This window comes from Strix aluco, chromosome 3, assembly GCF_031877795.1.
Source record: "Strix aluco isolate bStrAlu1 chromosome 3, bStrAlu1.hap1, whole genome shotgun sequence".
In the NCBI taxonomy this organism is placed as follows: domain Eukaryota; kingdom Metazoa; phylum Chordata; class Aves; order Strigiformes; family Strigidae; genus Strix; species Strix aluco.
Window position 1 is genome coordinate 30,503,231 of NC_133933.1, and position 14,542 is coordinate 30,517,772.

The window sequence follows — 14,542 nt, forward strand, 5'->3', positions numbered from 1 at the left end:
CTTTTTAAAAAGTTAATTACTGAACTTTCTCAAGCTATATCAAAGAATTAGAGACAGTAAAAACATTCTGTGTGCATGACATTCCATCTGGCTCCAGTGTAGAAGTATATAAAGTTCACAGATACTTCAGACAAATGTATTTTTGAACAAATGCTTGAATACACAGTTCAAGTCCTTTCTGATGGTGAACATTCCTTCTGCACAGTAAATATGTCAAAGGTCTCAATTTGTTTCTCCGTTGTCTTCACTGACATTCCCAAGTTATATATATTAATACCACATATGCACAGACACATAAGCAATTAAAGACTGCAGTATCAATCTCTCTAGGAAGAGCAATAACTGTTCAGAGTGTTTATATTAATATTAGCTGGCATGTACTTTCTCTTTAAACACTAACTTTTTATTCTTGGCCTGTGATGTGAGGCATTAGTAATTTAGCAATTAATCATTATGATAAAGGTAATTTATTAGTCAGTCATCATGAAAAATTAAAACAGTCTTGTCAACTTACAATTAATATTTTGAATTTTAGATTTTGCTATTTCCCAACTGACTAGAAATGTAAAACATGAAACAGATTAGTTGATGATTGTTCTATTTCATTTTGATTGGGTAAAACTAAATGATAGGATTGAAGTCCTTGCTACCGAGAGCCCCACCAGTACAGAAGCATTAGGATGAAAAAAGATTTTCACTCACTGGGTGGTCTGTTCGCTGCCAAGTTTTTGAAGTGGCTGCCTTTTATCACTTCTGCTGATAATCTTCCAGTTGTAGCATTATAAAGGAGGCCAATGAGGATTTCTGGAGCTGAGCCATGTACCAGAGACTGACAGGAGGAGGTACTTTCACTGCAAGACACTTCTGACATGCTCATTTGGGAGTCACAACCCTATAAAACAGATAAAAATATCTACGTATTTTATGGAATGATGTTACTGGGAAGTCAGTTTTCAGAATAACACATAGAAAATTAGGAAAGCAACTTTACTGACAATAACAGAAGTTCCGTTCAATCACCCAATAAGAAATGTACATCCTTAATATATACTGAGTTGACACATGTTAGAGGTAACAAAGACTAAAGCGATTTGGAATTAAAATAATTCTTAATTTTGTGTTTCTGTTGCTTCCTAATTCAGGAGAAATAATAGCAGAAGCTGAAGAGCAGCCTTTATGGTCCCTATTTACTTTAATTGCTAAGGTAAGACCTGTAACATGATTTGTCAACATCCTGGAGCACATTAAACCTTGGATCTTTTAATTTCCAAAAATGGAAAACACTAGTGGAACTTTGAAGATAATAAAATGCAGGAAATTCTTATTCATCCTTTGTAAAGGTTGTTCTCTAGACTGAGAATTTATGAGTAGCAAAATAACAGAACACATGCAAGTAGAAAAATGCACTGTCTAGAATAAATTAGCTTACAAGGAATTTAATTGATCTAGGGATACAGAATTGCAATAGACCCTTTGTCTTGGGTGGGAAAGGAAGAATGCCATCCTAAAGCTCACCAAGTGATGCTTTAACTTCCACCTGAAAGCTTCCAAAAAATTCAGATCTCTTATGCATTCTTACCACATCACATCTTTGACAGGAGATTCTAATATTAATTTTCATCATTTTAATCCCTCATTATTGGCCTTAAAAAAAGAAAAAAACGATGCTTTCTTTACGTGGCCATGCTAATCATAACATAGTTCCTACTTTCATTTCTTGCTTTCATGAACTGGCACATAGAGTTGCAGCACTGAAAACAAGAAACTGGATGGAATCTAGCCAATGTCACAGCAATTTGCTTGGTAGCCGAGAAGAAACTTCTGAGAGAATCATAAAGGGATGTACTGATAATTCAGAAAAAAATGTAAATTGGATCCACAGATTTTTCAAATATGGCTTGACTCATTTGGGAATCTGGCAGCACTCTTTCAAGGAGTTATCATGATTTTGTGAAGCTGATTCTTCCAGATTCCAAATGTCTCTATCATTTCCAGCAACAGCTGACACGGGTGCAAGATCAGTCCTAAAACCTAAATAGCACAAATCCTCATCAAGATAAAAGTTAACTTTAAAAGCAAGTAACTTAATCTGACATATAAATGCATTACAGAATCTCACATTAGAGAAGACATGATAACTACTAGAAGAAATGATGAACCTACAATAATATCCCTCATACTGACATTTTAACTAGTTCTTCTCTACAGAACATTTCCAAGAAGTTTGGCAGATGTTTCAAGCAGCAATCCACTTCCTCATTAATAAACATTCACTTTTGTTAGCAAATATATCCTTACTACTAAAGAAGGACCTCAACAAAATTCCCTGACTTCCATTCCCCAAGCTGAAAATTCTGAATTTTAAATCTTTGGTTATTTCTCCAGAAGTTCTTTATTCAATTCTAAGAATAAATTTCAAATGGGCTGCAAATTGCTGAAAATGAATTACAAGTATACATTCATTCTCTGATTTTTGGCACTCACGAAACAGGAAACTTTTGATTCCTAACTTCAACAGTAGAATACAAAATGGAAAGTTTAAAAAAAAAAGATAACTTGATTCAGCAAAGTATACTGCACGCTTGAAAACTTCAGCCTGTCACAACTGCAGCTATGACATAAGCTTTCTGGTCTTTTGAAATTGTAACACTTTATACCTATGGTGCTTATTCATCTTACTATTTTGTCGGGCCAGAAATTTAATGACAGTCAACCTGACACTGTTCAAAGCTTAGGTCTCAAGTTTCATTCTGATCATGCTGCAAGTCCATAAAAAAGACATACAAAGCAAGCAGATAGGTAACACTCCCCCCCAAACCCTCAGAGGGCTTTGACATCTGTACTGAGAGAAGGTAATGATAGCACCTTTTCCTAATTGGGACATATTTGTGCAATTTACTGATCTTCTAATAGCGACTCAGTGTAACTCAGTTTGTAACAGTTAAACTGATTACAATGGGTATCAGAATAATGTTTAGAATGCTAAAAATAGTAAATAGGGAACGAGTGATGACTGAGTGGGAATGAGTCCTGAAGTACCTTGAAAGGGAAGACAAGTAGCTTCTGTGTGATATAATAAAGAATGGGGAAAACAACTGAAAAATGAAACAAGTGTGATACTACAAAGCTACCTAAGGATGGGCTAGAAATATAATTCCTTTACAGCAGAATCCTGAGTGGATGTGAGAAGGACAAGACTGTGTTTGACAAGGCCAGAGAAAAAGATCTCACCAGCTGAATGGTGGGATGAGAAGACCTTGGTCATGCTTCAGATCTGTAAGTGGATGGAAATGCAACTAAGTGGCTGTACCTTAGAAACGTTGCACAGAAAGAACTGGTAGATGTAGCCTTGATGAAAATCTGGACAGAGGGTCTAACTTAAATGTTTTGCTACAATATTTTCTAAAAATATTTTGCCTCTTATTTTGAGACAGGTGGTAGGTTTGAAATAAAGAAAAGCATGTTGTTTAATCCTTAGGGTATAATAACCTTATGAATCTCCTTCCTACAAAATGCTCTGGTGATAGAAGTTTAAAGACATCAAATAAAGCAACCAAATTCACTGGAGAAACAAACTAAACAATATTTTGTTTCCCATTTCATAGAAAAAAAGACTCCAACCCATTTTGTTTCATGCTGACCCAAACATATTTTAAAAAATGCTTTTCAGTTATGAACTGGAAAATTCTAATATAAAAGAGAGACACTAAGAAGAAAAACGAAGCAGCGAGGTGTGAGGCAGATTAGAAAACAGACTGATGTTACTGAGTAAAAACAGTGTTGAACTACATAAGCCAAAGTATAATCTCTGTGTCTACTATAAGGGAGAAAACAAGATAATTTGGGGGCAAGTAGGTAAAAGACATAAGAAAAAGGGGAAGGTGAGGTTGCATTTTAGCAGTTTTCTTTTGAGAGAAAACAGAAAGATCCTATGAGGAAGAGAAGAAGAAACAGGAATCAGGAAAGGTAACGAGAGCGCTGAGATCAGCAGGGCTCAGATCAACAACTGTAGAAAGACTTTTCATTGCAGGACAAAGTTAAAAATCAGGGATATTGAGTATGATTAGATGGCTCCTCAGAAGTATTTTCTCCAGCAGAGTTTATTGTTCACACTGTGGAAATCCATTCATTGTTTTAAGTAAGGTGTTCTTTGATAATGACGTCTGTTGGTAAGTAACCTGATTGTGTGTTAAATCTGTAAGCTGCACTAGAATTGAAAATAACAGTTTTTCAAGTCTCTGTTTAGAGGGGTTTTTTTCTGTTTACATAGTCCAAATTCAAGAGTGCTAACAAACTCATCAAGAAAAAAGCAAGACAAGAAGTTACATTTTTACCCGCTCAAAACACAAGCTTCATGATCACGTGCCAAATTGTAAAATATTAACACTGAAATTGCTAATTGGTACAACATGAATATAAACTTAGCTACAACGAAGTTTTCATCTCATGACAACATCACAGTGCTACCAGATGCTTTTCATCTCCATACAGATCTGCATTCAATCTATCTGTAGGCCACTTTAATACTGCAGCTTCACTGTGGGGAACGTAATATTTAGACCAAAAGTTACTATTTGTTTGAAATAATCTGTCTACGTAAGTTTATTTTTATAACTCTCCCCTTTCTTCCTCTATAAACACTGTGTGGATTTTAATAAGCATGGAAAAAAAGAACTAAGGTTCCATAATAGCAAAAGCCCTTCAAGGTCAGTGATGCACCAGAATAGTCTAGTAAGAACTGTTGTAAAATCTTAAAATGATTTTTTTAAGAGCTCTGATGAACTGTTAAGGTATTGATGATCTAGCCACAGTGCAAGGAGCTGTCTCTTGAGGTTGTCTCCAGGATATTAATGTTAAATCTCTAAACTCTTGTTGTCAATTTAGCCATAACAAAAATAGATTATTAACAGTAAACACAAGCAAAAAAAAATCAGGTAAAGTTTATTCCAAATACTTGGTTCAAAGGCTTGTCTTACTACATTAAATCACAAATCTTCACCTTTTTGATTTTATAACAGTGAGTTTTGCACAAAGGACCTAAACCTTTCCTATATACACCACAGCATAGTACTTTATTACAAAGGTAGGTGGATTTTTGATCGGCACTTAAGACAATCATTGCTTTTCACTGGCTAATATAAGTAGTATGTGCTACATTCTACAAAAACTTAATCACTAATTCTTCAAACTATTGTCCTTGATGAGTTCTTTGCATATTTTATCTAGGGAAGAAACACCACTTGTTAATAAAAACATTCCCATTAAGCAGTATTTATATTTCACATGTTGCTATTGCACAAAAGTTGGCAAACAAAAAAAGAACACTCTTTTTTCCCTACTACCAATGGAAGTGAACATACACAATGCAAATCAGACGTGAACCCCTAAGAAATATTTTCAATAGTCTTTTTCTCTGCTCTCTTATAACATAGAGAATCCTCTATTTGCAACAATGATGATACATGTAAAATGTATTTTAATTGTCTTCCTTCAACAGAATTCCATGGAAACAGGATATTTGTTACTTACATATTCATCTCCTACTGTTATTTTTCTATACCCTGAAGTTCTGCTTATAGATTCTGCTCTTAAGCCAACCGGGGTTAATCACAGGGAATAATGTGGTCATGCTCTGAGGGCAGTATAAAAGTTCGTTTTCCTCAATGCACAGGTTAAAATCATGTGTCTGTAGGCTTACGAAACAAGAACATCTGATTCTCTTGGCTTTTCAAAATATACACAAGAAAGATGAAGCCTTGCTGACAATCCTTCAGCAACAAAAATCTGATTCACAGCATGTTACTTGTCAAAATGTCTCTCTCAAATTTTAAATGTTAATGTTATACCACTAATCTCTTAAAGAACTTTTTTGCACATTATTTTCTTTTACTTCTATCTCAATACAACTGAGAGGTTAGGGAAGGAAATTTGAATCCTAGTAGGCAAAAGAGGGAACTGAATCCAGGTCTCCAACATTTTAGATAAAAGTATTCATCTCTCTTAATCACCAGCCCAGTGCTGAACCCTGAAGCTACTGTTCCACTTCGAGGCAAAAGCTCACTGAGGTGATGAGAGCACCCAGGCACCAAACAGGCTCCAGATCCGCTCTTCGCCTGGAGCCCATCCTCTACTTCCCTGAGAGCCAGAGAGGAGGAGAAAACTGAACCTATAGGCTCCACATTCCTCATTAGTGGCTTAAGCTCCTTATTAGGGGCTTAAGCACTAGATACTTCATAAAAACATGTTTCAAAGCTAAAATATTTTTTTTTTTAAAAATCAAGATCATTCCTGGGAAAGAGAACTTAAACCACCTGACGAGCTGAGCCCTGAAAATAGAGGGATGTAAAATAATCAGGAATGTTAAAGAACAGAGGTTTATAATTTTGAATTCTGGCATCTAAATCCCACTTACGTACTATACTGGATGCTTTGATGCTTTTGTGGAGATGTTTGCCTCAGTTCCTCATCACTTTCACTTCTGTTTCCCTTAATTCATGGAAGAACTCTGAGGATCTATACACTTGAAAAAAGGAAGTCCTTAAAACTATGATCCTGATAACAGAACAGTTCCTTAAACTAAACAACTGATACTGTTTCTGTATACTAATACCTGCAGGAAGTATCAACTTTTTGTTTCTAAATGCAGAACTCAAGTGTTACATAATGCTCAAAACAATATTAAATGTTTGAAATAATAAGATTCTTATTATTAATAATAAAATTTAGCAAAATAAGAATTAAATGAAGAAGCAAGTGCCAAAGAAGGTCTTTTTTGTTGCTGTTGAAAGATTTCTTTCTGTACTGTATGCCACTCTCATTTAGAGGCTTTGGCAATTTAAAAAAATATCTGATTTTAAATGGTGTCAATCTGGATGTTCTAGGGGGATTTTTGTTCGGTTACTTTTTGGGGTTTTGTTTGTTTGTTTGTTTTTTTAAAAGAAAACCAATACTTTTGAAATCATACAAAGCTACCTATCTTGACAACAGGTTAGGGAAGAAATTCCAATTCTTATCGTAGCTGTCTGTCCTGCATAGTAAAATTAACAGAACATATAGTTATCAGTATTTTGCTTTAAACTAATAACCTGAACCTGCAAACACCGAAACATATAGTTTTAGGCATCTCACAGATTCAAGTTTAGGAAAGCATCGTTATTTATGACAGGTAATAATTTGGGGTTTTTTGCTTAATAGCTTCCTTGAAGCATGTTCCAATTAAGTATAATGTGCATTTTTATTCAGGTACTTCACACTTTACAGTATTAATATCTAAATAAATTTAAATCACAAACATGAAAGTAAATATTCTAATAATATTTCCATTATGCAACTTGATTTTAGGAAGAAAACCCCATATTTATTTTTGGCATGCTTTAAAAGTTATCAGGATTTCCTATTCACAAATTCCAATTTAAAAATCTTTAGCAAATAAATACATTCAACATTGATGGTATTCACATAAAATATGGAATGGTTTTGATTATTAAACTGCTATTAATGTAGCTGAAAATGAGATTATCTGAAGTAATAAAATTCATGTTTCTCATCAGAGGCTTCTACTCTACCTTGTTTTTTATTCTTAAGAGAAAAAAAACTTCTGGATGTAGAATTTTACAAAACACATTGTTTTCTCACAGATGAAACACTGGAAAATGAAGATCAAATGAAAAACAATAATTCTTTCATTCACTACAGTCAAGGGACTAAAACCTTAAAAATTCTATATGCAGCTTTAACTTACCATAGCTACTATAACATACAGAGCTATAAAACCTCCTTAAATACATGATTATACTACAGAAATTTCAATTTTGAAGTAATTTAAAATTAATTTTAATAAAAATTAAAACCTTTGTAGATTTTCTAATAAGAATACAGTATTATTGAAATAATGTTTGTTTTCAAGCTTCAGGATATCATAATTTAGTCATAAAATTAAAATGGCAAAATAAAATGCATATATTCTTAACAATGGCAAAACAACATTTCACTTTTCTGAAATATTTTGAACAAGTTCACAGCGAGACTTCCGCTTTTCATATTTCAAGAAAATTTGCTGTTAGTACTTTCTGCCTAAAAGTTTTTGAAGTTTTCAGCTCTGCAGAGCAAAACATTAATTCTCTATAGAAAGGGAAACATTTAAAGTTTTCTATAACTTCTATTTGTCTGCATTTAAATTACAGCTTTGGCTTTCTTGCCAGATTATGAAAGGTCACTCTGTTGTTACATAGATTTAATGGGCTTGAAATTTGCACAGCAAACCTGACCAGCAGTGGAGGCAATTGGAAATGAATGGACAATGCAATTTACAGCATTTACAAAAGTGCTGTTTTTACATTGCAAAAGTCTACCAGCTTTTTATATCTCCATGGGCAAGAGGACGAAAAGAGGCAAGATGCCTTTTATTATTTAATTCTGTTTTCTGAAATAAGACATGTAGCATCAAGAAACATTCAAGCACTAAAAGCTGTCAGATGTTTGCACTAGCAATTTAACTAAGAACATCCAACACAAAATACAGACATTTTACCTGCACTCCTGATGAAGCTATGCTAACAGTTCCTACCCAGACTCACTCACACCTCCCCCTCTCTTTACTCCCTGTCAAACATGTAAGACCATGGAGATGTTACTGTGGGACAGCTTCCAAGACCACAGACTTCTTTAAATTACAATGCTCTGTCCAGATGGAGTTACTCTCTATGCTCATTGAGAAGATCAATGGCAAATAATTTAATTTTTCTCTTTTCTCTCGATTACACTTTTTCAAACTGGGAAAAGAGAAAAAGATTTGGTGACCAAACAGTAAATATAATTTATGAGTAGTCAATCTATGGACTAGTATTGGACTGCATAGACATTCATGCAATTATTTTTTCACACTGGACAAATCCATTAACATTAAAGGTATGTTTATAAAGCATTTGTCAGTTAAACTATTTTCAATTAACAGTTCACCCAGTTCTAATTTAATCTGCTAGTGACTAGTTCACCCTTTTGATTTGTTCAGGTCATGTTTAATCTCATAATCGAAGGATCACCAGGTGTTTGCAGCTGAAAGGGATCTCTTTCAGTTCTCAGAGCTACCATACACACCACAAAGAAGGGCAAGAGGTGGAAATAAACTGGATTCTCCTGGGCCCAGATGACAGCTGATTAAGCGCAACAGAAAGACAGGAGCTGTGAAAGATGCAGCTCAAGGTCAGACATGAGGGCCAAGCCTGATAAGAGGCTAACACACTGAGACTAAAAAAATCCCTTGCTAAAGGCACCCTATGAACAGAAATGCTCATCTGATACCAAATACAGGCTGCTTGAATATACAAAGAAGTGATTACTTGGAGATCCTCAAGTCTAAAATGAAGAACGCTAATGAAGAACACTTACATTATAGTGCAAAGCCCAGAAGAAGAAGAATCATCCCATAAGTAAACCAAAAACTAAAATGAAAAGTTCCACAAACATGTAAGTTATAAATTTGCAGACTAAGTAACTTCATCTGTTTGAGCAACATCTCTGACTAGGATTTCCCCCAATGGAAATAAATGGGAAGAAAACAGTGCACATACTTTTGCTGAAGGGTGCTCAAACCTGCAAACAGAACTGTTTCTGTGTTTTTCCTTTTTCCTGTTTCCTTGAAAGACAGTAACAAAAGTGAGATGATGTTTGTGTGTACACCTACATGCAAACAAGAAAGAATTCAAATTATAAGAAAATAAACTAGTTGGGAAACTCAGTATCTCTAAGGGAAACAGAAATTTCACTTGGATTCATAAGTTAAAGAATGTAATCCCACTGAATGAGTTGCTTAAGGAAGATTTAAGCAGCAGCTTGTAGTCTTCAGAAGTAGAAATTTCATGCTAGTGACAACCTTGATAATCTTTACTTGTAACTCCTACAAAGCCACTTCTGGGAAATTTACAGTATGACTATTTTCCTTACTGCTCTTTGAAATTGCAGTCCACGCTGGGAGATGATGCTTATGCCACAGAGAATGATAGTCTGAGAATCTCACAGATACCTGATGAAATTCTCTTTTCTAGCTTTATGTATTGATGAACTTTTTAATTTTTTTTTTTTTAAAGATGATCAAAACTAAACATACAGTTCTAGACAATATGTTTGTCACTGATGGACTCGCTTTCTGAGGAAATAAGGGTATTGCTCAAGTGGATTATGTTGATTTAATCTAGAACAGTCATTCACAGCCCATCATTTTAGAGACTGAAAAGCATCATCATACACTCAAAATAGTAATACCATGTCTGAAACATAGTTTCCATTATTTGCTGACCCAAATCTCAAAGATTGTAGGGATCAAACCAAGTAAATAACTTTTTTTCAAGCAACTCATTGATTAAAGGCAAGATACCAGTTTTTAACTGTTATTTTACTCGGTGCACAGATATTAAGATAGAGAGACAGCAAACTATTTATTCTGACTACCTGATCAACTGATGATTTTGACAAACAGATGAAATTTTTTACATTGCTGATTTCAAAGAATTCTCCCAGTATCCTACATTCAGGGTGATGGTAATAGATCTAATTACCAAAGTAGGAACTTGCCTCCCATCTGGGTATCAGCAAGGTAGCTGAAAATTGATGTTAAATTCAAGTTCTGGTTTTGCTAATGTGTTGAAGAAAGCCCTGGTGTTATGCTGGTACTTTTTTTAAACCTCTAAAAATTTGAAGGCCAGGTGGACTTTGATAACTCTGCCATGGCAGCAGCATGTACATTCAGAATGCTCTGACTCTCCACATTGGTCAGCATATCTCAGAAACGGTATATAAGTACCACTTTAATAGCATTTTTATTGGCTCTATTATCCATGACTGTCACCAATAACTGCAATAAAATTTTTCCTTCTTGTATCTTACAAAAAAGTCCATCAATAAAGGCTAGAAACACAAATTAATTAGAAACATGGTGAATGTACAAGCTTCAACCAAGGGCTCTAAGAAGCTCATAAGAAGTCAGAAGCTTGTTTCCAGAGAATTAGGGGTTTTTATTGGGAAAAGCTTTATACTCTTTACATTACTGACAGAACAGGAATCACAGCCCTAGTTAGCCTAGACATGGCAGAATGACAAACCCTGAATTGTGGCTTTGTAAAAAGCTTCCTGAACTGATCTTGGTGTAAGGCAGAGAATCCTAATGACAAAGATCCTTCTCTTGATTACAGTGGAGATAGCGAATAACCTGTGAAAGGGCTGAAGTACTGAGTTTAGTTATAGAGTTTAAAGCAACTTGCAAGGACTATTGCCTTTTAGTGTGGGTTCATTCAAACAACTGGATATGAATTTCTGTACAGGTTGAAGAAACATTCTAGTGCTTCTGGATTGCTTACTCGAGAGGCTTGTTCAGTCTGTGACAGAAATAACCATATCACCCTCCACAACAGTAATCAACTATCAAAACCAAGCGGCATATCTTGAAACTGGTCAACCATTTTGCTCCCGAGATGACAGAATGGCTGCAGTCACCTGAGACAAGTTGTGATTGTAAAAGAAAAAATTATTGAAAACTATCTAAAAGTATTCTACAAAGTATCAAGGTTATTCTATATGGGACTGAAACAGTCTCTCAGTCTCAATGACTAGTCCAGTGCTTCTTGGATGAACAGACTAATTATATGCCAAAATTTGCCATGAATGATTAGACATATGTACATAAGAAAAAATCAGGAGCAAATAGCACTGATCTGGAAAGCAAATTAATTCTTAACTTATCATCTGGTCAGATTCTACCTGAGTTGTTGAAACTTGCATCTGTCAGAACAGTACAGACACACCACTGGCTTTAGAGCACAGTAGCCACAGCTGTCTTTGGGTTCTTTCCCCTCCATATCCTGATTAAGACCTGAGCAGAGCAAGCCACAGCTTAGCGCCTATCTTCTCAGCTGCCAGGAGCAGCGCTTGGTGAACACCACACAAAGAGGCACACAACTTGAGGCAGTCATGACACCGAGAAGACAACAGCTGCTTCTTGCCAATACTGCCATGAAATGCTGCACAACCAGCCAAACACAGGGTGACTGCTTCATTTGCTAGGCACTGTCAAGTTCTCCTGCAGCCTCAGTAACATGATCACCATTTTCCAATCACCTAATGATTTTCTTCAAAAAAGAGTCCTCTTTGTTATTGTGTCAAAGGATTAATTCTGATCTTCCATGTTTTACACCACTAACTCAAATTCAGCAAGCTATTCCCAAGATAAGAATGTGCTCAGTGTTTAAAGATAATTGCCCCTTACTTTGATGAACATAATTTTTACAAGCTAACTGTTAGGTAGAATTCTAGTTAAATAAAATACTATGAACAAAATCTTTTGAGTCTTTTTTTTTTTTTTTCCCTAGACAAGTCTTAGTAATTTTTTTGTTAGCCATTTTAAAGTATCATACCGGTACTTAGTAAAGAGCTGTTCGTACACATGAGTTTTAGTATTTAGCTTTCCAAATACAATCCTGAATAGACTATGCCACAAGAATACAGTTGTGAAGTCACCAAGGTATCTAAAGTATAAGAATTTGCACAAAACCTGACAGCTAGACTCTATAATGGACAAGAATTCCCAAGAAATAAAAGCTTTTTTTCTGAGAAGTTTATAAACTGATAAACATCCATTACAGAATACTGGAGATAGGCCACACATGAACGGCAACATGGAACAAATGCCTTAAGCACAATGCATAAACCAAAGTATACTAGATGATTAACCATTGTCCTCAAAGTAGAGAGAGTGCACACGTGTGTGTGCAAGAGTGAGCATTTTCATACATTGCATCCATAAATGCCTTCGCTCAAAAAAATCATAATTGAAACAATTCTGACACTCTAGATATTTATAGTAAAGATATAGAAAATAATCCTTTAAGCACATATGACTGCCTACACCATCCATTCTTTGTTACAGGGATCACATCTGAGAGTTCAATATGTTAGAAACGGAGAATGTTATAGAAAGAAAGAAAAATAGATTTAATTCTCCACAGTAAACATCTTGTTATTGAAAATACATAATGAGCAATTACTAGATTTGCTTAGCAGGAAGAGGTATGCTTTGGTCATACAAACCGTACTTCCAAAATCAATCAAAAAATAAAAAAACATTATTGTTTGCTGTTATTCTACACCAAAAAGCAACCTATGGGATGGTGAAGAGGATTACACTTGTTTTTTTTATCTTTTTCAAACAGATTTTACTCAATAAACTGCTTATATGTTTTTATAATCACATAATACTGGAGGCTGTTGTTCACTGTCAGGAAAATTTTTTTGGGTGAAAAGAACAAAGAGCAACTAAAAACAGGTCCACAGGGACCTCCCGAAGAAAAACAAACAACATTGCAATAGATTCTAAACTCTAAGACGTGTGAACAAAAATTTGTCTACTATTGTATGAAAAGGAAGATTTCCTTAAAAGCATCAACAAAGGTCTTCCTAAGCAAACGATACTCACACAAAACCACAGTGTACACCCTGCTATTAACTTTTGATGCAGTGGACAAAATTTGAAAGGGACAGAGTCTCAGATAACAGCGACAACTGCACTATGGCTAGCCCATATCGGTTCTTTTGCTTCCTTCTCACTCGAACTTACGCTGAACTTGGAAGAAAGTGTGTGATAAATAAGGGGGCTGAGGAGGAATTCCCTGTTACGTGGGAGAACTGTAACAACACAGGACTGTTAAAGACAAATCGCAATAGGACTGGGGATAATAGCTGCCAATGCAAGACACTGCACGCAATGTAGGAAGGTGAAGAACAGGGTAAAATCTTGGGTGAGAAAGATAGTTTGTGAATATATTTGTAAATTTGAAGCCATGTGTAGCTTTGAAACCTATTTAAGGAACATACTAGTATGCACTCACCATGAGAGGCACTTGTCCACATTTAAGAACCAGAGAGTTGCAGGCCCCACTCGTGAGCATGCACTATGTTTGAAAGGCACTGAACTTGCTGGTCTACCTTTAACCAGATTCCCTTCTGAACAGCTTTAAGGTATAACTGAAAAAATACTGAGCTTCACAGGATACAAACTGTTCTTATGTAATCAGAAGGCAGATGATTAGCTAATAAATACATTAATATAATATCAGGCACATACAGAAGCCAATAAAATATGTTTCTGCAGAAGAGATTAGCATAGATGTTTCAATGGATTAGGAAGTTTCAGTGACAGACGGTATATTTAATATATAAAATCCATATAATGAGAAGCAGTGGAAAAAATAGGACAACTGCCATGTGTCCAAGAAATATCTTTGTAAAAAAGCTGTCAAATATAAACAGTGCTCACCAACAAAACACTCTGGCAACTGAATAAGACAAATTTAATTCAGAATTTACAATGTACCTCATTGTGGATTTTATAATTACAGATATCCCTGAACAATTGGATGTCTCCAAATTAAAACATCACTTACCTTCTCCTGTTAAATAACTCCTGCCTAGCACTTATTAGTTGGACATAAAGATTGTTGTTAGTTTATTCTAGCAAAAGGACAGTTGAGAAGTATAACCAATGTGTATAAATAGA

General features: G+C 35.1%; 1 protein-coding gene across 3 annotated transcripts in view; it reads right to left on the reverse strand.

Moving 5' to 3' along the window:
- SYT14 (synaptotagmin 14) overlaps positions 1–14,542 on the reverse strand; it is a 91,877-nt gene that overhangs the window by 13,220 nt on the left and 64,115 nt on the right. For all 3 annotated transcript variants that reach the window (XM_074817974.1, XM_074817975.1, XM_074817973.1), the window contains one exon: positions 703–892. In XM_074817974.1, the coding sequence (XP_074674075.1) occupies positions 703–892 (190 nt within the window). The remainder of the gene's footprint in view (positions 1–702; positions 893–14,542) is intronic.